The sequence below is a fragment of the Pezoporus wallicus genome, unplaced genomic scaffold, assembly GCF_028554395.1.
Source record: "Pezoporus wallicus isolate ANWC-B61680 ecotype Strahan unplaced genomic scaffold, APGP_CSIRO_Pwel_v1 contig_6974, whole genome shotgun sequence".
Lineage (NCBI taxonomy): Eukaryota > Metazoa > Chordata > Aves > Psittaciformes > Psittacidae > Pezoporus > Pezoporus wallicus.
The window spans coordinates 641760-667353 of record NW_026636227.1 but is presented as its reverse complement, the minus strand read 5'-3'; the positions used below and the strand labels follow the sequence as shown (position 1 = coordinate 667353).

The 25594-nt window shown below is 40.2% G+C and overlaps 1 protein-coding gene across 5 annotated transcripts in view; it reads left to right on the top strand.

Moving 5' to 3' along the window:
• Positions 1 to 8107: 8107 nt before the first annotated feature.
• PCDH17 (protocadherin 17) overlaps positions 8108 to 25594 on the top strand; it is an 86767-nt gene continuing 69280 nt past the window's right edge. For all 5 annotated transcript variants that reach the window (XM_057399154.1, XM_057399155.1, XM_057399153.1 and 2 more), the window contains exons 1-2: positions 8108 to 8277; positions 9955 to 13020. In XM_057399154.1, the coding sequence (XP_057255137.1) occupies positions 10396 to 13020 (2625 nt within the window). In that variant the 5' untranslated portion in view covers positions 8108 to 8277; positions 9955 to 10395. The remainder of the gene's footprint in view (positions 8278 to 9954; positions 13021 to 25594) is intronic.

The following is a 25594-nucleotide window of genomic DNA, read 5'->3' as shown; positions in this document are numbered from 1 at the left end:
CCTGCATATAAAGAGCAACCCCACCACCCCGCCTGGCTGGCCTGTCTTTCCTGAAAAGGACATAGCCCTCCATGACTATATTCCAGTCATGTGAGCTGTCCCACCACGTCTCTGTAATTGCCACCAGATCATAGTCTCCTGACTTAACACAGGTTTCCAACTCCTCCTGCTTATTTCCCATGCTGCACGCATTGGTGTACAGACATTCCAGGGAGCGAGCTGAGCACACCGATTTCACCCTAGGATTGTAGGAGGCCTCCCAGTCTTCATTAATTCTGGAGCGCTGCCCCACTGGGGCAAGCCCAGCTACAACCCCATCCCCCTTCGAATCTAGTTTAAAGCTCTCCAAATGAGCCCTGCTAATTCGTGCCCCAGCATCCTTTTGCCTCTGTGAGACAAACCTTTCTCACTTGTCATTGTCCAGACTGGTGCCCTATAAAACCAGCCGTTATCAAAGAATCCAAAGCCCTGCCTGTAGCACCAGTCTCGAAGCCAATTGTTCATGAACTGAATCTTCCCATTCCTTCCCACATCAGTGGAAGATGGAAGGAGAGAGGAGAAGATCACTTGAGCCCCAGACTCTTTCACCATCCGCCCCAAGGCCCTGTAGTCTTTCTTCATCCCCCTCAGACTGCGGGAAGCAGCTTCCTCCCCACCTGTCTGGAAGACCAGCAGCGGGTAATAGTCTGTCAGGTGCACCAGGTTGGGGAGCGCCCTGGTGATATCCCTGATCCGGGCTCCAGGCAGACTACACACTTCCCTATGTGTGATCATGATGTCAATAATATTGTAACTTAGAAGATGCAGTTATTTTCTCCTTAAAGGAAGTCCAGTGACATGTTATACTGAGATTTCTGTGAATTAATAATAACGATTATTACTATTTCTTAATGTTATTAGGGACATTCCTACATAAAGAAACGTGACATATCTGCAGCTTCTTCAGACTCTGTTGCGTCAGTAATCTTGTGTTTGCCTTTTTGTTCAGTTGTTTTTTTAATGAAGAGAAGGAAAAAGATTAACTCCACACTTAACCTTACTGACCATAACCTTAAAATCTACTTGATAGAGCATCTTTCTTACAGATGTAAGAAAGCACATGCTTTTGCCCTTAATGTGCTCTCATGAAATACATTTGTCAAGACTTTTGTCAGGCCTTTGACCTTTAATATCATCAGCTATGATCTTCTTGAAATGTGACTTTAATTTTGGCTTTTCCAACTTTGTCCTCTATCAGTACTCTGCCAGTACTTCTGTCTGCCCAATGCATGTCACTGGCCAGGTCTTTGACCTGGATCTGTTTCTACCTTTTCCTTAAAGTGAGCACTACCAGCTTTCCCAGAAAAGTTTTAAACCCCAAAGATCAGATTATACTCTAAAACAAGGCTTCATTAAACACCCAAAGTGAGACAGAATAGAATAGGTGTAGGTGAACATCCCCGGCTCACTCTGCTGTGAGATGGCAGGTCTGCTTGTTCCTGTATGGTATCAGCCTAGCAGCTCTGCAGGTTTGCAGAGGATTGCAGACCCCTTCTCAAGCCCAAGGGAACATTTTCTTTCTTTCCCCTTTGAGACTTTAACAGCAGTTCTTTTCCCTGCTTTTCTCAGAGCTTTATGGAGTGTCTGCTCCCTCTTGTCTTTTGTTTTTTCTTCTCTTCCCTCCTTTTTTATCCCATGCTTCTGTAAGTTTCTTCACTTTTGCATTCCTAGGGAAGACAAAATCTTCCCCCTTTCCAGAGTGCAAACTAACCCAGAGAGGAAGAAGACATACACCTCTCCTGCCACATAATCTTTAAAGGGCATAGGAGACATTAACTTACAATAACTGTAGGCAAACTAAACACCATCTACTAAACCAAGTATTTAATAAATTTCAATGTTGTTTTTAAATTCCTAAATAAATATAAAATTCATCATAATAATATAGGGTATATGTGCTCTAATCTTTAACAAACTTGTCACAAATAATCCAGAAAACAGATTTTAATCACTAAAGTACATCATCATTCAGCGAAGCAAAACATATTACTGATCTTTGTAAGGTTTAAGCATGAAAATTAAAATTGCCAGGTTTAAGAAAAATCCATATAATATTTGCTTCAGAAAAGTTTCTTAATATTTCAGAGAATATCCTTTATTTAAAAATTAAAATAGTTTCTATTCTATGTTGCAAAATCTAATGTTTATAGTCACACAGTATATTTCCATATCACTAGTAATATCAGCCATAATATGCCAGCCATATCATATGATCATATTACTGTGCCACAGCTTACCTCCAGATTTAGGGTCATGGTATAATTAAATAGCTAAAATGTTTAATGTATGTTTTTAAAGGAGGCTATGTAAGCTAACATGCAGCCCCCTTGACCATTACCCAAGAAGCTCACTGTCCTTCTGTCATTCTGCCCAGTAACTTTGTGACCCAATGGACAATTTCAATCAAATTTGCAAGTGGGATAGATATTTCAAAGGTGATTAGAGTTTGAATTTTATTACAGTGGTGGGTATGTGTAGGAGATAAAATTGATACCTTAAATGAGAGAAGGAAAAGTAGATGTTGTACGTTTCTAGGCAGCTGCTGTCTGGCCCTCTCAGCCAGCCTCTCACATCTGTAGGGTGAACATCACTGGAGGAAGCTGGTAGTAGTGGCTGTGGGAAAATTAAAGGCACACCTGAAGGAAACTGGTTTTCATTAGATTGCAATAAATTGCCTTTTTTTTTCTTTTAGTTTTTTTTTTTTTTTTAATAATTAATGAAACTTCTACTTAGTCTGTTTGAAGCATGCTGGGTTTGATCTCAGTGTATCCTGTTTTCATTAAAATGACTTTTAAAAAAGTCATGTTTCTGTATTCTGTGCTAAACAGTCATTAGATAACATGCCTGAAAAGAGGCATGAGAATCCAAGTCCAAAGCCACTTATCTGTGACCTAACAAGTCTCTCCTTCTGTAAGCCTAATGTGTGTGTTCATTTGTTTGTTTCCCAAATGACACAGGTAAAACTGCAAATGAAATACTTCCCAGTTAGATAGAAGCTGTAGTTATCAATTCTTTCAGTGACAATCCCGGGTTTAGCTCCCACTTGCTAATTCCCTTTCCTTGAAGTCTTTTTTAAATAGCTCTATGTCCCCCTCCACCACCCTTTTCCTATTTCTCTCTCTTCTTGGCCCCACCTCTCAATTAGTCTACTAACACCACTGGCAGACACCTACCCTCTCCTGCTTATACCTACTGCACTATTATCTCATATTCCCTTTCTCAGCAAGAATCCCCTCTTCTACATGTCTTGCTAGTGTGGACGCACAATTACATTGACATAAAACTTCTTACACACAAAGCAATAAAAGTAATTTTATCTATTGTTCTGTCGCTACTTTGAAACAATACTACTAAACAGAAGAAATGTCCTTTTAATCTATGTGAGTTGTGCTACTTTGCTATTATGGGATGAATCAAAACAGTGGAAAGGTTTCTATTGATTTCATTGAGTTTTTGGACAGTACTTATCATACCTTTGTCTAGATGCTATATAATTTCTATTTTTAATTGTCATTTTAACTGATTTTTATACTACTGAGAAAAGTAAAGCTTGCCATGCCATTATTTCTTGATCACCCTTTTAGTCTTTCTAAAAGACAAACATATTTTGTGCCTTTTAATCTTCATACAGAGTAACTGATCTTAATGGCTGCATATTTTTAACAGTTCATTTAGCTCATTTTCAGATTCTGTAAGAACCCTTGATGACTACCATTAGTTAGATGCTTTTTGCCTTTTAAGGATCTCACTATTGACACATGAGTACACACCCACATATCATCTTTGTTACTAAAAAAAAAGTTGACCTGAGGAAATGTCTTCATTTACTAAGAGTGCTAGGGTACCAAAATTTAATTTCTTTGCAATACTTTTTCTTTTATAGCTGGCCAACTGATAGGCCTGCCAGTTCTGCCATAGCTTCCTCATATTGGCAAAGCGTATGTTTGCTTTATAGCAGGTAATCCATTCTCTTATATATGGACTCTTTGTTCCTCAAATTCCCTCCTTGGCCTTTCTAATTTTACTTCTTTCTATCGTTTTCAAGATGATTGGATTTGGGCTTTCCCAATGATACGTTTCAAGCTCAAATAACTTAAATATTGAACCTTGACATTTAACTATATTGATCTTTTCCTTGCCTTCGTATTTTCTTTTATTTCTTTAGGGATATTTGTTCTGAGACGTTTGTACTATGCTTAAGTACCTTCCATGCTGAGACTGTGATTTTCATTTCAGAAGTTCAGATTGAGGATATTTTTTATTTATTTCCCTTTTTTTGAAAGTAGAAAGTTTACCTGTCTTTGCTGAGGATAGATTAATAAAATACCAGATTTCGTTATGCACACTTTCCCAGAAAATTCTGAATACTGCTTTATTATGTTCATGACTAATAAGCATTTTTAAGAAGCTGAGATGTGTCCTGTTACTAACTGTTATTTTGGTTGATGTCAAAATAAAGCTTCCAATAAACAAACATTTCAAGTATTGAAAAGTAGTTTTACAAAGCATAATTTATCCCTTCTATATATAACTTATTGTAAAGGCTGTTATACTGGACTTTACTACTTTGTTGAGCTCTTTTACGGTGTGTTTTCTTGATCTGTCAGATACTATAAGCCTTCTATATGAGCATTCCAGTCACTAAGGATTTGCATTTTGCCTATGTATTAACCTCTCCACAGTATAGCTTTCTCACTGAGTTGTTAATAAGCATTCTTAATTTTTTTTTTCTGACACCAAATAAATATACACTCTATATTCAATACACAATGACCTGACACAGCACATAGATGTTATTGCAACTCATTGGCATTACCTTCACACATTTTACTTCTGACTTCTCTATGTGAAAAATACAGCTATTTCCGGATGAATGTATAGAAAATTATGATGCCAGTCTAAGCTATCAAATATATAGTGTGTGCTGCAAATTTGACAGTAAAAGTATTTTAGATATATGGTAAAATTATCGAACAAATAAAATATTCATTACTTGCACAGGTGGATTAAAATCAATACATGCCATTTTGTTGTTATAAGCTGCCTAATGTAACAAACATCAGCCTGGCAGAGGCATATATTCATATGCAGGCACAATTTTTTATATGGCTTTTTCCAGTTAGACACCTAAGTCTCTATTGAGTTTAAAAGCCACAATTTTTAAAGATGTCAAGATGATATAATTTCCAATAAATCATTAGAAATTGCTAATAATCAGCCATACCTAAAAATGAGTATTGAAAAGTAACTCTATTGAAGAGAACACTAAACCCCACAGTGACCTGTGTGGCTGAGGATGTTTCATTTGTGATCCCTGGTAATCAGTCAGAGTTTGAGGATCTACTGCTAGTGATGTAGATTTTATTTTTCTTCCAAGTATTCCCTGCATGTCGATGATAGCAATGGGATGCTGCAAGCTGCAAGATGTTTGACAAAAAAAAAAAAAAAAAGAAGAAGAAAAGTAGATTTTACAAGCAAAACCTCTAATTACTTGGATAAAGGGTTATATAGTTTTCCACTTAATTCAGAGTCTGGAGTACTTGTTTTACAAACTGCAGAGTGCCCTCAAAGGTATTGACTTCATTGTGGAGTCAGAGTATTTATTGTGTAATGCTGAGTAGTATAAAAAAAGAAAGACATTCACTAGGCTGGAGAAAAAAGTGATGGAGATATCAGACTTAAAAAAAAAAAAAAAAAATTCATCTTGGGTTTTGTGACTTTTTTAAACATAAGTAAAACAGAAGCAACATTGTCAGAAATCCATTACATAGTATTTGCCACTGTAATAGTGAAATTATCGTTTTATCCTGCCGGTGCTCACCTGCTGCCTCAGAAATTGGTGTTGCTGTATGCTCACACACCCGAACACACCACACACACACACACACGCACACAGAGGATATACCCCAAGTGCAGCAGTACCTCTAGCACGCTAGAGGGAGCCAGGACATAATTGCAATGACCCTTTTTTTTTTTTTACCCAATTAGCAGAAATTGCATCGAAAAATCTCTGGACATCCTGAAGGTTTGGCATAGGCTGCGGAATACGGGAAGGAAAGCACAGGACTCCAGTTACAGTGAAACTAGATCTCTTGGGAGCTCCGGGTCTTACTCTGGGTTGTATTACATTTTTAAAATTGTGCTGCTTCTATAGGGGACTTCTCCAGGTAAGTGACTTAGCTGAACACGCCGATTTCCATCAGCCAATCCTCATTCAGAAAGCAAAGCCCATTTTGTAAACATATCCTTTATTTCGTCTGTCTGTCTCTCTCACACAGAAAGCTGGCACGTCTGAGAGTAGTGATTTTATGCTGCCACTAATGTATGTATGCTTTATTTATATACAGCATTTTAACACAGCATTAGTTTTATAATGGTTTCCAGCAGACACGTTCCGTACGGCAAACTATCCATTTCAAAGCTACAAACAGGTCTTCAGGACAGGAAGACGGGTCTAGGAAGAATACTTATTTGAATTTATACATTTTTAATATTTTCTCCAAGTCAAATGATATTTGCGGACATAGTAACTCATACAGGGCGGCAGGTTATCCTACAGAGCAAGGCTTCCTTAAGTGAATCTTTTAAGAGCAGCTCCTAAAATAACAGAGCGTCTTATAATTGCTCCAGAGTTGATTTCTTTTTTTTTTCTCCCCTTCGTTTTTTTTTTTTTTCTTCCCTAAATGATTCATGCTACTTACACGCTCGTCACTCACAGCTCACAAACGGCAGCTTCTTTTCTGTACGCACGGGTCGAGACTGGCGCTCCGACAATCCGAGCACCCACCTTGTCAGCCTCAGTCGTTCCCTCCCAACTCCCCCTCTATCAGCCGCTACTGACCGAGAGCCTCCCGCCGCGGCGAGGGCGGGTGGGGAAAGGGGAGAAGAGTAAGGGAAGGGAAGTGGGCACTGCTGCGGCCCCGTGCCCAACACCCCGGGGCTGTAGCCCTGCCCGCCGCCGGCGCCCCCGCACCGCGGCCCCGGGGATACTCCCGTGCCAGGACCTGCCCCTCGGGGAGGGCGAGACCCGCTCGCGGCGGCTCCCGCAGGGCCGTGGCGGGGATGGCGGGTGGTTCCCCCATCCACAAGTCCCCCGTCCCCCTCTGCTCCCTTCGCCTATACATCCCTAGGGCGGTGAGCGGGTGCGCCAGGTCGGCGCCGGCGGGGGGATTCCCCATCCACAAGTCCCCCGTCCCCCTCTGCTCCCTTCGCCTATGTATCTCTGGGGCGGCGAGGAGGTGCGCTGGGTCTGTGCAGAGCAGTGCTTTGGAGCAGCACGGAGGTGCCGCGTTCCCCCTCCTTTCCCACCCGCTATCGCGGACGATTTATTGATATGTCTTAAAAATAAATAAACAGCGTGGGAACAAATAAGTAAATAAATAAATAAACAGCGTGGGGTAGAGGGTGCCGGGGGCGCGGCGCTGCGGCGCGCGGCTACCAGTCACCACCGCAACTCGCCCGCCCAAGCCCTGCACACACTACGCGTCTCCAGCGAACCAAGCTAATCAATGACACCCAGCGCCCGCCACGGCCCCGCCCCGCCGACCTCCCGCCTTCTGCCATTGGCGGGCCGGTCGCCGCCGCCGCCGCCTATTGGTTGGCGGGGAATCCGTATCAATGTTTAAGCCGCGGCGTGAGGTGAATAGAGGCAGTCGGCTAGCGGCGCTGGGAGAGCGCGGAGGGGCGGGCCCGGTGGTACTGCAGTGAGGGAGGCGAGAAGGAGGGAGAGCGGCTCCAACTGTTGAATTTTCGCCGAATCCTCGGCTTCCCTGCGGTCGGCTGGTGCAATGGATCTGGTTTGCCGGGGATCGGCGTTGGCTCCGTGTGCTGCCTGGCTAAGACTGGCGACCGGCTGTTCGGAGGGAGCCACCCACCAATGAGGCAAAGAAGAGTATCTCCTTTTCCTTCTGTTTCTTTTGAAAGCCTCTCTACCACAAGTTGCAGAATTAACTGTGTACTTTGGGTCCGGACTCAAATAAAGGAGAAAAATACCCCAAACAGTGCAGAACTGAGGCTCGGAACTAGATCTGTGAGCTATGTATTGGGAACCTATGTGGGTTTTTTTGTTGTTTTTCCTTTTTTTTTTCTTTTAATATGAAAGATTTCTGATGTATTTCACACATAACACTGAGGAAAGGTGGTTAAAAACACTCAGCAAAGCAGGAGACAGACGCGCCTCTCTGCCAGTGAGTGGATAACAGCCTTGTTTTCCTGATCCTCAATCTCCCGGAGAAAGAGGTATAGTAAAAGTGTAGCTGGATCCGACACCCCCTTCACCCTCTGTTTTTCTTTTCCTCCCTCCCGCCCTCCCCCCCCCTAAAAAAAAAAAAAAAAAACAACTGATTTTTTTTTATTTTTTTTTTTCTCCTGTCTATAGAGTGAGTCAGAGAAGCATTAGGAAGAAGCTGCAACTAATATCTGTGACGGGAGGAACATGAGGCAATAGTGAATGTGATTTGTTTTGCTGGATCTGACTCATCCAGCAGATACAAACACCTGCATTTCTGGATATGCCATTCTATTAGTTCTGGTTGTTAAAAGAACCTGAGATATAATTCAGTTGGCCTTGTCCAGTATTTGCCCATACATCGTATCGAGGGGAGAGGGGAATGCATCTGGCGCTGGGATGCATCTGGGCTCAGGGAGACTATAAAAGCTTGAAAAGACAGTAAAATATGCTTCACACCAATCGCGGAACTGCATAGCTTTTAATATAAGCGAATTAGTTGATTAAAGGGTCTCCCACTTTATTCAGCGCCAGGATTGTTTTTCCTCCTCTTCTCCCCTCCCCTAAATGAAGAGGAATAGGCGGCAGTGTCATTGGAAGGAGGTACTGAATAGAAAGAAAAGGGGCACTTGATAGCGCAGCCCTGTGAATATAGAGACTGTTTCCCTTTTAGCGAGACACTAGGAGAGTGTGTGTGTGTTGGCTTCTCTCTCCCCCTCCCCCCTTCCTTTCTCTCTCTCTCCGTTTTATTTTTGTTTTTTTTTTTGTTTTTATTTTGTTTTTTTTTTGTTTTTTGTAAAGTCTATTCATCCATCCATGGGTTGCCTGTTGCTTTCCTCTCGGCTGGAGAGAAAAGCAAACTGGAATTAAACTGCATCGAGAAAAGTGCAGCTCCTCAGACACGCATCCGCACACACGCATAGACTCCCGGAGAGAAAGGATGTGGCGGTGGCGGCGGCTACTGGCCTGTCTTAAAGAAACCAAGTGTGCTTCTGACTGAGCCCCTGATTTCTATCAAAACGTATATTTATCTTGCTAGTGATGACGGTCAGATGATGAGTTTATAATTTTTTTCCCCAGCAAAAGGACGAGTGGGGGGCTGGTAGTAGAGGGTGAAAAAGGAAACTACAAATCAGGACACAGTTTCTGCCTTTTTGTTTTTTTTTTTTCCCCTGTTTTGTCTTCCCCTCTTGCCCTGCAACCCTCCTTCCCTCCCCTTCTCATTCGGGAGGGAAACAGTGAGGGTGTACGAGACATAGAGGGAGAGGGAAATACCGGTGGCAGGGAGATGCAGCTCTCCGCCGCAAGCAATGCAAGATTAGATCTCTAAATGCAGCAAAACACTCCCTGAAAACCAACATCCGCGCGGTGCGATCAGACATTTCACTGCCTCTCACTGCACACGAAGAGGGCTTCAACAACAAGCTGAGCCTTTTTTTTTTTCCCCTCTCTGTCTCTCTCCCACCCCTCCACTCCACCAACAGCATCACAGGCGATGAGTAGCAAATAGGCTTTTCTACTCCTGCTCACAGATCTGTGGCCACCCCCCTTTCCTATGTATATATAAATACACATATTTAAAAAAAAATATTTTTTGATCGTTTTTTAGAAAAAAAAAAGCCACTGCCGCAATTTTTTTATTATTGTTATTATTTTTATTACCCTTTGCACATCTGCGGGGATTCAAGGATCGGGAAACGCTTCATCTGCCAGGAGGAGAAGATCTTTTGCAAATTTTCTGATTTTTTGCAATCCTCCCACTGCCGAAGTCGGACAGCCGAAGTGACTACGAGGGGACTCCAGAGCACGGCAAGCGCTAGTTGAAACGCTGCCGAAGCTGCTGCCCCCGCTCCCCCTCCCCTCCCGCCTTCCTCCCCTCCCGATTGCTCCCTCCCTCTGAGCTACATGGTCTATTTGCTGCCTCGCATCCTGTGTCTCTGCAGATGCTTAGAGCAACAGGTTCAGGAACTTAAAATATAGGGGTGGGGAGAGAAAAGGAGGAAAAAAAAAAAAAAAAAAGGAGACGACGGAGGAGGAGGAGGAAGAACAAACCCATAGCAGGAGGCAGAGAAGACGGGGACAACCCTGGTCGCCGCTGCAGCTGCTGCAACCGCCACCCCTTCTCGGGGATGTACCTTTCCATTTGTTGCTTCTTCCTCTGCTGGGCTCCCGCCCTGTCGCTGAAGAACCTGAACTACTCGGTGCCGGAGGAGCAGGGAGCAGGCACGGTCATCGGGAACATCGGCCGCGATGCGCGACTGGCGGCGGGAGCGGCGGGGGGCGGGATGCTGCCCGCGGAACGCAGCGCTCCCGGAGGCGGCTCCGGAGGCCGCGGCCCTAAATCCACCTTCCGGGTGTTGGAAAACTCAGCCCCGCACCTCCTGGACGTGGACGGGGAGAGCGGGCTGCTCTACACGAAGCAGCGCATCGACCGCGAGGCGCTGTGCCGGCGCAGCACCAAGTGCCAGCTCTCCCTCGAGGTGTTCGCCAACGACCAGGAGATCTGCATGATCAAGGTGGAGATCCAGGACCTGAACGACAATGCACCAGCGTTCCCCTCTGACCAAGTGGATATGGACATCTCAGAAAATGCTGCACCAGGCACCCGCTTCCCCCTCACCAGTGCCCACGACCCGGACGCTGGAGACAATGGGCTGCGCACCTACCTGCTCACCCGTGATGACTACGGCCTCTTCTCCCTTGATGTGAAGTCCCGAGGTGATGGCACAAAGTTTCCAGAGCTGGTCATCCAGAAGCCATTAGATCGTGAGGAGCAAAGCCACCACACCCTGGTGCTGACGGCATTGGACGGTGGTGACCCACCACGCTCGGGCACAGTGCAGATCAACGTTCGCCTCATTGACTCCAATGACAACAGCCCCATCTTTGAGGCAGCTTCCTATGTGGTAGAGCTGCCTGAGAATGCACCACTGGGCACTGCTGTCATTGACCTTAATGCCACTGATGCCGATGAGGGTACCAACGGAGAGGTGCTCTACTCTTTCAGTGGCTATGCACCTGAGCGTGTCCGCGACCTGTTTAGCATCGACCCACAGAGCGGCCTCATCCGTGTCAAGGGTAACCTGGACTATGAGGAGAGTGGCCTCATTGAGATCGACGTCCAGGCTCGGGACTTAGGGCCCAATCCCATCCCTGCTCACTGCAAGGTCACTGTCCGCCTCATTGACCGCAATGACAATGCACCCACCATTGGCTTTGTCTCTGTTCGCCAGGGAGCACTGAGTGAGGCTGCCCCACCAGGCACTGTCATTGCCCTGGTGCGGGTCACTGACCGAGACTCGGGCAAGAATGGACAGCTCCAGTGCCGAGTACTGGGTGGTGGCGGTGGGCCAGGAGCTGTTCCTTTTACCCTGGAGGAAAACTATGACAACTTCTATACTGTTGTCACTGACCGGCCCCTGGACCGTGAGGCACAGGATGAGTACAATGTGACCATTGTGGCACGTGATGGGGGCAACCCCCCTCTCAACTCCACCAAGTCATTTTCTGTCCGGATCCTTGATGAGAACGACAACCCACCCCGCTTCAGTAAGAACCTCTATGTGTTACAGGTCCCTGAGAACAACATTCCTGGAGAGTACCTGGGCTCTGTCTTGGCTCAGGACCCTGACCTGGGCCAAAATGGGACAGTTTCTTACTCCATTTTGCCCGGGCATGTGGGAGATGTCTCTATCTACACCTATGTCTCTGTCAACCCTACCAATGGTGCTATCTATGCCCTGAGAAGCTTCAACTATGAGCAGACAAAGCACTTTGAGTTTCGTGTGCTGGCCAAAGACTCGGGTTCACCCCACCGTGAAAGCAATGCCACAGTGCGTGTCACTGTGCTTGATGTCAATGACAATGCACCCCTCATCGTCTTGCCTGCCCTCATCAATGACACCGCTGAACTGCAGGTGCCTCGCAATGCTGGGGTGGGCTACCCCGTGGGCACCGTCCGTGCCCTGGACAGTGACTTTGGGGAGAGTGGGCGCCTCACATACGAAATTGTGGAAGGCAATGAGGAACACCTCTTTGAGATGGACCCTACTAGCGGTGAGATACGCACCTTGCATCCCTACTGGGAAGAACTCAGCCCTGTTGCTGAACTGGTGGTAAAAGTCAGTGACCATGGCAAGCCCAGCCTCTCTGCAGTGGCTAAGCTCATTGTCAGGGCCTTGGCAGGGCCCCTGCCAGAGGCTGGCGAGCCACAGGTGAACGGTGAGCAGCATCGGCGACCACACTGGGACTTGTCGCTGCCCCTGATCGTGACGCTGAGCACTGTGTCCATCATCTTGCTGGCTGCCATGATTGCTATTGCTGTGAAGTGCAAGCGAGAGAACAAGGAGATCCGCACCTATAATTGTCGCATTGCTGAGTATAGCCACCCTCAGCTGGGAGGAGGGGGAGGCAGTGGCGGGGGAGGAGGAGGCAGTGGCAGTGGAGGGGGCAAGGGCAAGAAGAAGAAGATCAGCAAGAATGACATTATGCTGGTGCCCAGTGAGGGCGAGGACAGCCGGGGCCCCCTCAATGTCATGAACGTGGTGAGCAGCCCATCCCTGGCCACCTCACCCATGTACTTTGACTACCAGACCCGCCTGCCCCTCAGCTCTCCCAGGTCTGAGGTGATGTACCTGAAGCCCGCCTCCAACAACCTGACTGTACCCCAGGGACATGTGGGCTGCCACACCAGCTTCACAGGGCAAGGGACTAACGCAAGCGAGGCTCCCCAGAGCCGGATGTCCATAATTCAGGTAGGAGGCTTTTAGAATACCCTGGACCTCACTTTAGACACTGGTTTAACTTTGCCTTTTTTCTGCAGTGAAATCTGCTTTAAGACACCACTGAAGGGACCAACACAAGTCACTAAAGAGAGGTGGACTTAATGAAAGTGGAAACTGACCACATCTGGCGGGTCTGGTTCTGTTGTCACACTGTTCTTTCCCATGGGCTTCACAAGTAAATGCCCACTGAACCAGTCACACAGTGTAAAAGAGGGGCAAGTGAAAGTGTAGGCAGGTGTTTAGTACACTTGGGGCATGCTGGGGTGTCTTCCCAGAAGACTGTCAGACAGAGGTGGGTGCTTCCACAGGTTTCACTTCACTTTGGTTTGGGGTGGAGAAGGGGGACAGTGTTTCTGAAGCAGTCATATTATCTGCAGTAACTAACAGGACGTGGGAGAAATTCTACACACTGAGGACATCTATTGCAACAACGTATTATAGCCCTGTAATCCTCTATGTAAATATGAGCTATCTTTCCATGATGTATGTTTTTAATTTAAAAAAAAATCTTTCTTTCTAATATAGATCCATAAATATATTTTATTTGACACAGAACAGTATTGTTTGGGCTCCATTGCCTCCTCCTCTCCCCATAAACAACCAAACCTTAAGCACTGAAAATTCTGCTTAGTCAAATAGAAATAAAATGTATGTGGTGATTCCCTCCTACCCCCAAATGTTAGCAGAACTCCAATCTTGTCATAAACCAGCAAAACAACTAGTCAGATTTCCAGTAGCCTGAGTCAATATTGAAGACTGCTTTATAGTGAAAGACTTACATACTCGGTCTCCTACCAAAGCTCATTTAGAAATTGCAGCTGGGCTGCATTCTGCTGCCAGTTATGTCCACACTGTCCTCTACTGACTTCTGTGAATGTGAGAAATGGCAGAATTTGGACCATTTGATATAGGATGCTAATCAAAGAATGACTTAATTTTTAGTAGGTAGTTTAAAGTTCAAACTTAGAAGATGTATTCCAGAGAAGTGAACATGCAGAGTGAAGGTGAGGGCAGATCGGCTTCAGTTGATTAAATTTAAAGTATTGCTTCATGATTAATGCAGCTTAATGTTCAAATACTACAGAGATGTTCCAGAGTGATTTTTAACATTTGGATTGAAAGCGGGCTCTGGATAATGACTATTAAATATATTTGAAATGTCAGATCTGTTTTATCCTGTGGTTCTCCTAATATGCTGTTCTGAGTCATAAGGGACTGAGCTGAGTGTATCAGAAGTGACACAGACTTGTTTTGTGTATGCAGCTAGTGGGAAAGAAGTTGCGTTATAGACACATGATGTACCAAAAGAAAATTCAGAATTCCTTGGAGTTATCATACCCTGTGGTCTGTGAGCACCGAATGTTCTAGCTGCCAGCTGCTGCTCCTACTGTTTTAAACTAAATAGAAGTGGCCATTGGTAACTGGCAGGTTAAATAACCAAAATTCCAATAACTAATGGCCTGTAAATTGAATATTTATAACTGTGAAAAAAAGAAAAAAAAAAAACAACAGAAAAAAAGCTGTCTGCACAAGGTCACTGTGAACTAATCCTCAATCTACTATTGAGTTGTGTCACAGAAACAATTTCATTTTATGCCTATCATGAATTTGTGTTGCTATCAATTAGGTGAGCGGAGCAATACTTAGAATCTGAAACTGATTTTAATAAAAAGTGACACTTCAGGAAAGAGTTTAAGTTAGGGCACAATCGGAGATAATTTGATTTATAATTCATGCTTTAAAAAACAACTTTCGATGACACTTGTTAAAGTGTTTACTGTAAAATGGAGTTGTCAGAATGCTAAAAAAAACCCAAACAAATCCACATTTTTTTCCTACTGACAAGTGTAACAGTTACTAAAATCCAGAAAACTATACTTTCCTACAACCATGTAATGTCTATATAAAGCAATTAATTTATGTATTGATGCTACTGAATAGTAAAGATTCAACTGTAGTGTAAAATCCCTATGGAATATATGATTCCTTATTTTACAGTTCTCACTGTATAATATCAATCATGATTTATTTTTTTTTCCTGAGATCTATATAAAGGTAAAAGAGGAATTTCCTCCATTAAAAAGGTGTGTTGTGGTTTCTATAAGAGTTTTCATTTTGACAACTGTGTAAAATGTTAACAGTAGCTCCTTACATCACACACTGGTATATCTAATACTGTTTTTGTTTTCCCTGAATATCTACAGAGTATTTTGGATGTTCAGGTGGTCCAGCCAGTAGATTAGGAGTCATTTTTCTCTAGTCAACAACCTATTCAAGCATAGTTATTGATACTATATTTTGTAGTTGTATTGACAAAACAAATACACAGTATGAAACAGAGTAGTTGTTTTCTGTTTAGGAAAGGCCCAAACTTCAAGCGATTCAATAGGAAAATCTGGTCCTCTTCACTATAATTTTTCATTACTAAAATACCTTCTGTATGCTCCATCTTCACATCCCTAGAGTAAATTTCATATACAATTTGCATTTAGAATGTAGACGTTGCTTTGTGTCTGGTCCTCTACTTCTGCCTCATGTAAAATTCAAACTGCAGACTTAGGGAGAAATAGTAAAGGATCAGTCCTCTCTTTGGATCTACTATGTCTTTAATCACTCCAGGAAACCTGTGTCTGGAAAAGTAAATTGCACAGTTAGGAATCAAAGTATAGCTAGTGGAAAAAAGATACGGAATCCAAACAGCTGCTTTATCATCTCCTTTCTTTAGTCAGTTCAGAAAAGCAGTTTTCTTCCTTACCTCAGTAAAGGATAGGTAAGTGATTGTGTAAGGGTTCTCTAGTGAATATTCACTTTAGTGTTTCCAGATATATTACTGAACCATGATAATCTCACTATATAATTTATACAATGGAACTGCTTTTCTTTACTCTCGTTTTCTCAGCAAGTCTTTAATGGCAGAGTTTTCTAGCAGGAGCCTGTTATTTAAAACTTTATGTTTATATATATATATGTACATATATATCTACTTGGGTATATATATATATATACACATGCTAAATATTATATTATTATTACTTAGTATATCCCATTAGGTCTATAAATATTTAAAACCAAATAAATAATTTCTTTCTCAGTAAGATCTGAATTTTCTCACTCCTATTAGGAGTGCATAAACATTTTTTTTTTGCTTTGCTTACTATTAAGAGCTAATAAAGTCAATAGGCTGTATGATTCTCTTATTTCTCATGAACAGTATTTTATTCTACAGATAGCCCAATTTGTATCAATCAATACCTGCAGAGTAAAGTGTTATTTAGTGACTATGGGTTTCAGAGTGACCCAGAACGACCAGCAGCTGAATAAAATAGTGCCAGGTATGTGTAAGAGGGGTGTAATCCTGCGTCTCTTTAAGTGACTTATGTTACGCATTAGTCACACAGTTTAACAGCTTGTGTGTTTACTCACTACCTTGTAGCATCCAGCTATATGCCTTGGTTGCATGTTACTATATGAATCAATGAACTCCAGTACCACAAAATTGAAGTAATTTATACATGCATGCATACATGTATGTTTAAAATTTTGAATGGACAGCCAAGGTTGCTGTGTACTTTCAGCTTTTACTGGCATAAGAGACTTGCAAGTGCTTAAGGTCTCTGAAAAGAGACCATTTGTGATTTGATGCACACATGAGGTGGTTGTGTATGAAGAACAGCGTTTAGTAACATGCTGGGAAGTTAAGACAGCTACCCTTTTGACATGTTTCATGGCTTTTAACTTCAGCAATCATATTCTAAGCATACTTTAAGAACAGTGCTTTCAAACACAAGTTTGTTAAAAATATTTAAATATAAACCAGTGCTATACAATTGTCATTGCCAGATTTAAAATTCTATGTGACCTTTAAATCACGGTCCAAACTATTAATTTTTATTGGGGTGGAAAAAGAGGAAAGTGTGAGTAGGTGGAATGTCTACACGGCCAAAAGAAGATTTCTGTTTACTCAGACCATAAGGACTACTGGTAAACTCTGTTCATCTCATTCTGGTGAGAAAATCAAGCTGACCTACTCACCTGACTAATAGAAATAGAATTTTGCTTTATTTTGAGGAACAGACATTAGAAAAAGAAATATCATGTACTAAAATACACATATATGTTCATATCTCTCCTACCAAAAAATTCACATTTACCTGGGTGAGCCAGTTGAAATTTCTTCTTGCAGGTTTACAGTAGATAAGAGAACAGATGGACATAGGGAAACAGTTTCTTTAAACAGATAGGGTCTGGAAACAGGTTCCTCAAAGTGAAATAACTGCAATGTAGAAAACTACATATGCAAATAGTGTTGGGCATCCTACAGATTATTTATTATTATACTTGTGATGCAACTTGGAGAAGTTTGCAAAGATATCAGGAATGAGACAGGCATGAATAAAGAAAATGGAAGTCACAGATTTTGCTAAACAACAGCTGAGAAAAAAAAGACTGTGTTGCAAGGATCTCTCAAGCTGGGAACCGCTGTAGCTGCTGTACTACACAGTCCTGCAGCATTTTAAGATAAAGTACATATTATTCTTAATACTTGAGGCACCTGATGTTTATGATATGGTAACACATTATTGTCAAATTCTAATCCAGCTTCATTGCTAGGTGTCTAGTAGTACCTAAGAAGATAGAGTCTTCAGAGGAAATAAAAAACATAAGCTATATTAGAGCTGTTCTGTCTTTAGATACACTATTTTTCTCAAAGCTTTACTTGGAGAAACTTGAGCTCAGAAATTTCAAGATTGCAAAAAGAAGTCTGCAGCTGCTGCAGTATAAGGAGTAGCAGCTTTCCTCACAGAAGATGCATTCATTCTCAGTGATGTAAATTCCTATCTGAAAAAAAGAGGTATTCATTATTTTGTTTTATATCTTCTGCTGCAAATGAGGAATGTTATTCTCCCTCACTAGAGCTAGTAGAAGTTAACATTTTACACCAAAACAATACTGGGGCAGTTCTACACATTTTCTAGTTTGCAAGTTTGTACTTTCTAATTCCCCAAATTTCACAATGGCTTATTTAAGGACACTAAGTTGTTGTTAGATGAAACTTTAGGACTACCCAACTAAGGTGCATTAAAATAGTTTTTACAGTGTTTTACAAGGTTAGATGTCTTGCAAAATAACTCCTGTGAATGTTCGCATTGTGAAAACACAGTCTGCATCTAGTCTGATTTTGTGTTACGTTGTTCTGTAGCTTTAGTTTTGCTTCATCAGTGCAGTCAATACCAGGGTCAGCTGACTAAGAATTTCAGGACAGGATCTTTTCTATATTTTCATGAAGATATGCTGCATAGTACAGTGGTGGAAAGTACATACATTTTAGGTCCAGGTCTGTCAACATACTGTTCACTATGGCATACACCCTGGCTGCTGATAAAGGCTGAGGAAGCAGAATTGGGCTCCTGGTTTGTGTTACATTCGCTCTGGTCTTGCTCTTGAGCTTCTTGCCAATACTGTTTATAACAATACTATTTCAAAATGGTCCTTCCTGATATATAGGTCCAAATGAGATCTAAAGAACTTTCCAAGATAAATTGCTGTAATAAAGAACAATAAACATAATAGAGAAAAAGACAAGTCTGAAGCAGAACATCGATATTATGAGGAAGAAAATTATATTGCCAGAACAGAAATTCTCATTAACCAATAAATTAAGAATAATAATGTTTCCATAAAACTTGCTGGTTTATAAAATGTAAGAGTGGAAGAAATTTAGTGCAGTTACAATGAAAGACATGAAGTAAGTCGTTCAGGATTTGCTGGATCACAGCTCTCCATGGCTCTTAATGTTGACTGAGCTTTCCTCACCTTGGTGTTCACTGCTGCTATCTAATTTTAAATGGGAAAATCAGCACAAATTTGTGATTACCAGTGCAATTTTGATGATTGATCCTTTGAAGAATTATCTTTTAACAATAGATTTGGCCAGCTTTCTGTTCCTTACCCACATAGATGAAGGCCTGTTCTTACTTATGTCAACAGCATATTTTTGACTTCATCAGTGTTTTCAGTGCTTCAGGTGTAAGTTGTGACTGAGAGCCTTGGAGAGTGCAGCTGAGAATAGTATGATTGCATCCTTTATTTTCAGATTTCAACTTTTTGTGGTGTTTTCTTACAGCTTCTTCATAAACAATTAGAGAGTGGAACTTAGAAGATTTTGTAACTATCATGTGAACTGTAATGTAGAATCATAGGATCCTAGGTTAGAAGAGACTTTTAAGATCTTCAAGACCAACTGGTAATCTAGTATAATTGGTGTACAGCTAAAAGAAGAAATTAAAGAGTCTATTGAACATATTGACACACACACATTTTCACATATTTTTCTATATTTTTGAGAATGTGCAAAATATAACATTATTCTTGAAATTCAGCAAATATTGTTACAAGGAAAATTATAACTAGGTATGTGTAAAATTGCAGCAAATATCACTTGGTATTAAGAAAGCATAGATACCACCTGGTTTCTCTAATGAGGCAAAAATGTCATTAAATATTATATTTCTTCCCAAGTCACAACATTTGGCTGTGAAACACTTAGGGATTTTGTTTTCAAAAGTTTGGAGGTTTTTGTTTTCATTTTTTCCTTGGCATTTTTTATTCTTTTTCACTAATTTCTTCTTCAAGACTGATAAGTACCTGCACCTCTAAAGGAAAGACATTTTGACACTAGTGCTATTATTTTCCAACAGGTAAGAATTTTCTGTGAAAATAACTTAAAACATGATTTGTTGACCAGAGCAGAAACACAGCTCTGGTTTTGTCTTTATAAGTATAGCAGCAATCCTTTGATTTCAAAACGTCAGCGTAGGGCAGCTGGGACAAATTTTGCAGCCCATAGCCTGAGAGCTTTAAACGTTCAATTGTATTTCTACTTCAGCTGTAAAAGAAGAAGTAGTGAAATTAATGCTAAAGGGTTCAAAATATAGGAAACAAGGGAAACTCTCAAGGGGCTGCAGGCTTTTGCCTTAAAAAAAAAGGTAAAAAAAAAAGGTACTGGGAAGAGAGTGACAAAATGATTCTGGGGAAAAGTTCCTGGAGTTTAAGTGTTTCATTTATTACGGTTTTAAGAGGGCAAGTAGGAGATTAACTAGTTGCTGCTTTTACTGATATGATGACATGAAATGGAGTAGTATACAGCCTGCCATAAATCTTAGCCAAGGTTCGTTTTAAGCCCTAGTAACATATTTGTCAAGGTCTTTTTAGTGCAGCCTCTGTTTTTAGACTGCTGTAGGCATTTTATTTATTTATTTATTTATTTTTCTAACAGAAGAAGATTCTGGATTAATTACTGTAAATCCTATGAGAAAGAAAAAAAAGATAAATTATTAAGCATTTTAGATAAAATACACAATATGAAGTACTATATTCGAGAACAAGAAAATTCATGTGAATGTCCCGGTAATTAGGGTATTAGGCAGTGCTTTAAATAACCTCTTTGAGCAGTCACATATTTTCTAGATAATTCCCAAAGTTGCTGATATTATTCCTGTTTATTAAGGTCACAAGAACCAACTCTTTCTTCTACTGAATTGTTTCCACTAGTTAGTGGTGTTACCTATGCAGAAAGGGTAGCAGAAGAGCAATTTACTTGCTTAAAGATCTTTATCTCATTTTTTCATCTGTTGACATGTCCTCAAAATTGAGGAGTGTCTCTACATGTAAAGATATAACTGCATGGTTTCAGCCAATTGTTAGTGTTACTTGTACAGACGGACAGCACAAAGATCAATTTGCATCTCAGTTCTGTGCAATGAGGAGATATTTCCTTTATTCACCCCTCAAGACAGTCTCATGCTGATCTATTTTTAATTTAATACGCTATAAGTGATCTAGACAAGTAAAATCCTTCAAATGAACAGCATTTTCTTTTAGCTATGGACCTTTCTACTGGCTTTGTGATATTTGTATCAGATACGAGTTCTGTCAGTTCATAAAATACTTTTACATGCAATAGAAAAGTTTCTAATTGCATCCTGTTTCCTGCTGGGTGGCTGCATGCTGCAGTCTCCATGGCACGCCAAAGGAGGACTCTGTGAAGGGGAAAGGAAAAGCCTTGTTACAAGATAGAAATGCATAATTTCAGCTGTGTGGGTGGGATGCTTTGTAAGCTCTTGAAGTGATAGGCATGTAAAATTAGTTTCAGGCAGTGTTTCAGACTGTCTGTTGATATATGTGCAACACGCTTGTATTTGCCTATACTAGTTCTAGTGACACTATGATTACCAGTATTTGCAGTCCTTGCCCTGGAACACTTCCAGGCAGTTTTATTGCATTGAAATGGCTCTTACAGTTCATTGAACATCCAGCATAACACTGCTGAATATGATTGGTGCGGTTGCATATATTTATTAGAAAAAAAAATCAAGCAGTTAAACTGCATAATTATGGGAAAACGAATCATAACAATAAAAGACCATTTAAGTTAACAAGCTTTGTGATCAAAGGATAAATACAGGTTGGATAAATGAGACTGTAGATGTAAATAATCTACATAAATAGGCTTTGGTCTGACTAGAGGAAAGGAATATATTAAAATAATCTAAACGTATTAAAAAAGCTTTTTACTTCAGTACTTCTATAATGTCTAGTTCCATTTCAGCATATTTTTAACATTTCTATTCAATAAAAATATCTGTGTTCAGTGGTAAACTACTTTTAAGTGTTTTCATTTTTTTTTTATTAACAATGTTTACACTGCAAAGAAAGTCTAAACTAACAAAAGTAAACAAAAGTAACATCTTAAGTTTTCATTCTAGTTTGAATGCTTTGAGTGTCAAAAACCTTAAACATTTTTAATGTCTTATTTTAAAATTTTTTACTGTTGCAATGTGTTTTGATTGGTTTTTTAATTAAAGGAAAACATTAAAGGGAACATTTAAAGGACAATTTCTTGTTTACTGTCTTTATCAGCAGAGAGCAGCCTTTGTAGTGTTTGAAAGCTGGTGCATTAAAAATCAATTTCAGTCTTCAAAGGTATAAACGCTTGCTTGCTTTGTAGGTATATACTGTTTTTAAAATAATTGGAAACATACTTGACAATTGCTTTAAAAACAAAAGGTAAATAATGGCTTAATCAGAATTTGAAGAATTTTAATGTAATTTTAATACTAACTAAAGATTTTTTTATGGAGAACAATGTGAATCACAATTGGGAGCTTTTAAACGCATAATTTGTTGCTAAAGACAGTTATATGTAATCTTTTATTAATAGAATTTTGTTTTAAATTTCTGTTGGTGTTATTCTGCTGTTTTTAATGAATGCTGTGATTCAAACACAGAACATATCAGTCAGTTTCTTTACTTACTACATTTCTGTCTCATTCTTCGCTGATTGCTAAGCAACCACTTATGGTTAAGATTGTTTAGCTACAACTCAGTTTAAAAAAAAAAAAAGTGAGCTGGGTTAAACAAATTTTCATTAAGTCTTAATGAAAATACTTAAATTCTGTAAAATTTTAAAGGTGACAAAGAAAAAAGCATTGTTTTGGTAATGCACCTCAGATGCAGCACTTAGGCTTTGTTCTTACTGGTATTGAGAAAAAGACTGTTTTTCTACAAATCTAGAAAGAGCAGGGTCATGTTCTTAATCCATGTGCAAGTAATTTTGAAGCCTGTGAAAACTTACATATGTATAATTGCATTAGTATTACATCTTTTTAGGCATGATCCTTAAAACACTCATTCACTGAATATTTTAATTTAGGTCAATAGAACCATTGAATTAAATGGATTACTTACAGGAGTGTAGTTGCTGATGAGTGTAAGCTTGAATTCAGCCCAGAATCTGTTGCTCTGGGTAGCTGATCTGCTCCCTATTTCTTCTCTCCTTTGCTTTATAAACACAGCAAAGCTGCAAAAGCTATTCATTTCACTTAGCCTCCAACTGCATTCTCTAGTAATCTATTGAGATAATCTTGATGTCTGAATATTTGGAATTTTTGCTTTTAACATAGATGTGTAATTTGATATGCAGATTTTAAGATCATAAAAACAATCCTGCTTTGACAATCATGAGCAAGATTATCCAGCCACAGCTATAAAGTTCCAAGTTTGTTATTTTCTGATCTCTTCATCATGTCAGTGGATCAAATAACAATAAGAAAACAGTGGAATTTAGAGTGCTTGGCAAACAATGAATTTAAGTGCCTTTTAAAAATGGAAGCTGTGAAGCCGTAGAAACTAGGTTTCTAGACTATAAGTCAGATAATGTGTGTGTATGAATACCTATGTTGAGATAAATAGATAAGAGAGCAGCATACAACCAAAAGAAGTATCTAGATAGATAAAAGGCATTATTAACAACCAATCTGATCTTTTTTTTTTTTTTTTCCTCCTTATGTTGTGTACAATCTGTAGGTAGCTGTGTAGCAGTGTTTTGGAAGATACTGTCAATCCACATCTTTTGCTGAAATCTAAAAAGCATAAAGTTTAGAGACAAATGTTGTTGCCATTTTTTTCCCGAGGCAAGAGTGTAGGTAAAGAAAGATCTTATTTTCCACTTCATGGTGAAAGTTCCATCTCTTGCTTAAAACTATGTATCCTGTATCAGATTTCAGGATTGAGAGTAATGATGAAAAGGAGATAGAAGTTGTCTTATGTGAAATGTGAGAATAATCAGCACTCAGTTGCTTCCATCAGTGTTCTAGGTATTAAAAAATATACAATAATCTGCATTTTGTAGCTCAAGGGAAGGGCTTGTAGCCACATCAGGCAGCTTTATAGCCACTGGGTGACAAAGAGGGGAAACCAAAATGTTTATGTTATTTCTTTTAATGCGTAGTCTTCCTTTTGTCCAAATCTGTAAATGTATTTTTTCCTGTTTAAACCACCTGTAGCTTTTTATCAGGTTTAACAGGTATTGCAAAGGGCAGAATTAACTGGATACATTTGGATTATTTTTTATTTATTGGCCATGATTGTATTTGGTATTTCCTAACAGTATTTGTCTCATTATAGTAACAATGTGACAGTAATGAAATAATAATTCCTTCAAGCATGAAATAACTAATATTTAGTGCTTTCCTGTGCTCATTTGTTTCAAATGAGATTCCAGAATTTTGGAGAACACTTTCATGTCAGTTAATTTAAAATATATATAGACCACACACACTCTTTTCTTCATCCCCTGGCAAAGGAACCTCAGAAAAAAGTAGCTGGATTTCCAGATTTTGACCTGCTTGTTAGTCTACTTATTTGAATGAAAATAAAGCAAGAGAAAACTTTTTCTGCAAATCTGTTTAAAGCAAATATAACATTCAGGGATTTTGGTTATCATCGGCAAAGGTCTTTAGATAAAATGCTTGCAGTCATACTGGTCTTGCTGATACCAGTGAATGAAGAAATAGGCATACATATAGAACAGCTGTTGGAGAAGACTTTAAATAAAGGAAAGGTTTTCTTCTGATTAAAATTTTGAGCCATAGGTTTTCTATAGTATTTTATAATACAGACAATTACATCGTAATTTGGGTTAGAATGCATGCCCAGTTCCCCATCTCAAAACCCAATTTATTACTACCTGTGGCTATTTCTATTAAAAAAGAAACATAATTACTACAAGTCTCAGCAGTCTAAGAGTAAATTTTTGCAATTAGAATACCCCCCTTGGGCAGATGTGTGAAAATGCCAGATTAATTCCTGCCAGTATTTGTCTTTTCCTTGAACATTCTCAAGGTTGCTAGTAGCTTGGATTATCATTATATTGGTGCTGTTCGTTATGCTGTGGTTCAGGTTAAAGCAGCAAACTTATCATAAACCTTTATGAATAGGACTCTATACCATTTCTTTGGAAAGTCTCTGCATTGAAGTTTGATAGTACAAAGCCCTAGGAGTAAGATCCTAATCCTATTTTAATGGAAAATGAATGAGTTGGATCTTAATCTTAGCATATTTTAAAAGAGCATTTTGTGTTTTATTACTTTATGCCTGAGAAGATTTAAACAAAACCAACAAACTCAAGTTTACTCACTCCTAGGAATTTATGGTGAAGTTAATATAATTGCATGTGAACTGAAGACCATGCACAGTCCCTTAGTATTTTATGGCTTTTGTTTTACTCCCAGTGACATAATGGTGTGTTTATTTAGAAACAAACACCAGTAAGTTAAGATAGTCCTAAAATTATGTAAATTAAATTCCATAGAAATAATTTAATTTGTTTCTTAACGGGCTTTTCTACATGAAAACAATTTTTGAGGGCATATGTGTAGAATAATTGCTTGTAAAGGCTCCACTCCCAGAGATTACTTTCAGCAGCTAAGCCCCAAACTCCATGTTGAATTCCAGTGAACTTGGAAGTTGGTGTGGCTTCATGAGGGCGCATGATCCACCTGCAGGGAGCAGCATTAGTCTGTGTTACACGTTATTCAGTTTGAATATTCAGGAAGAGCAGTGTGAACGGTTTTTACAAGTTATTTTTCCCCCCTTTGCATGAGTTTTTTTTTTTAATTTCTTGAACTGTACCTGTCATATTTTCATTTCTTTCCAATTTTGAAAGAGATTTCCCCACACTACTTCCAAATGGGGGAATTCTGTG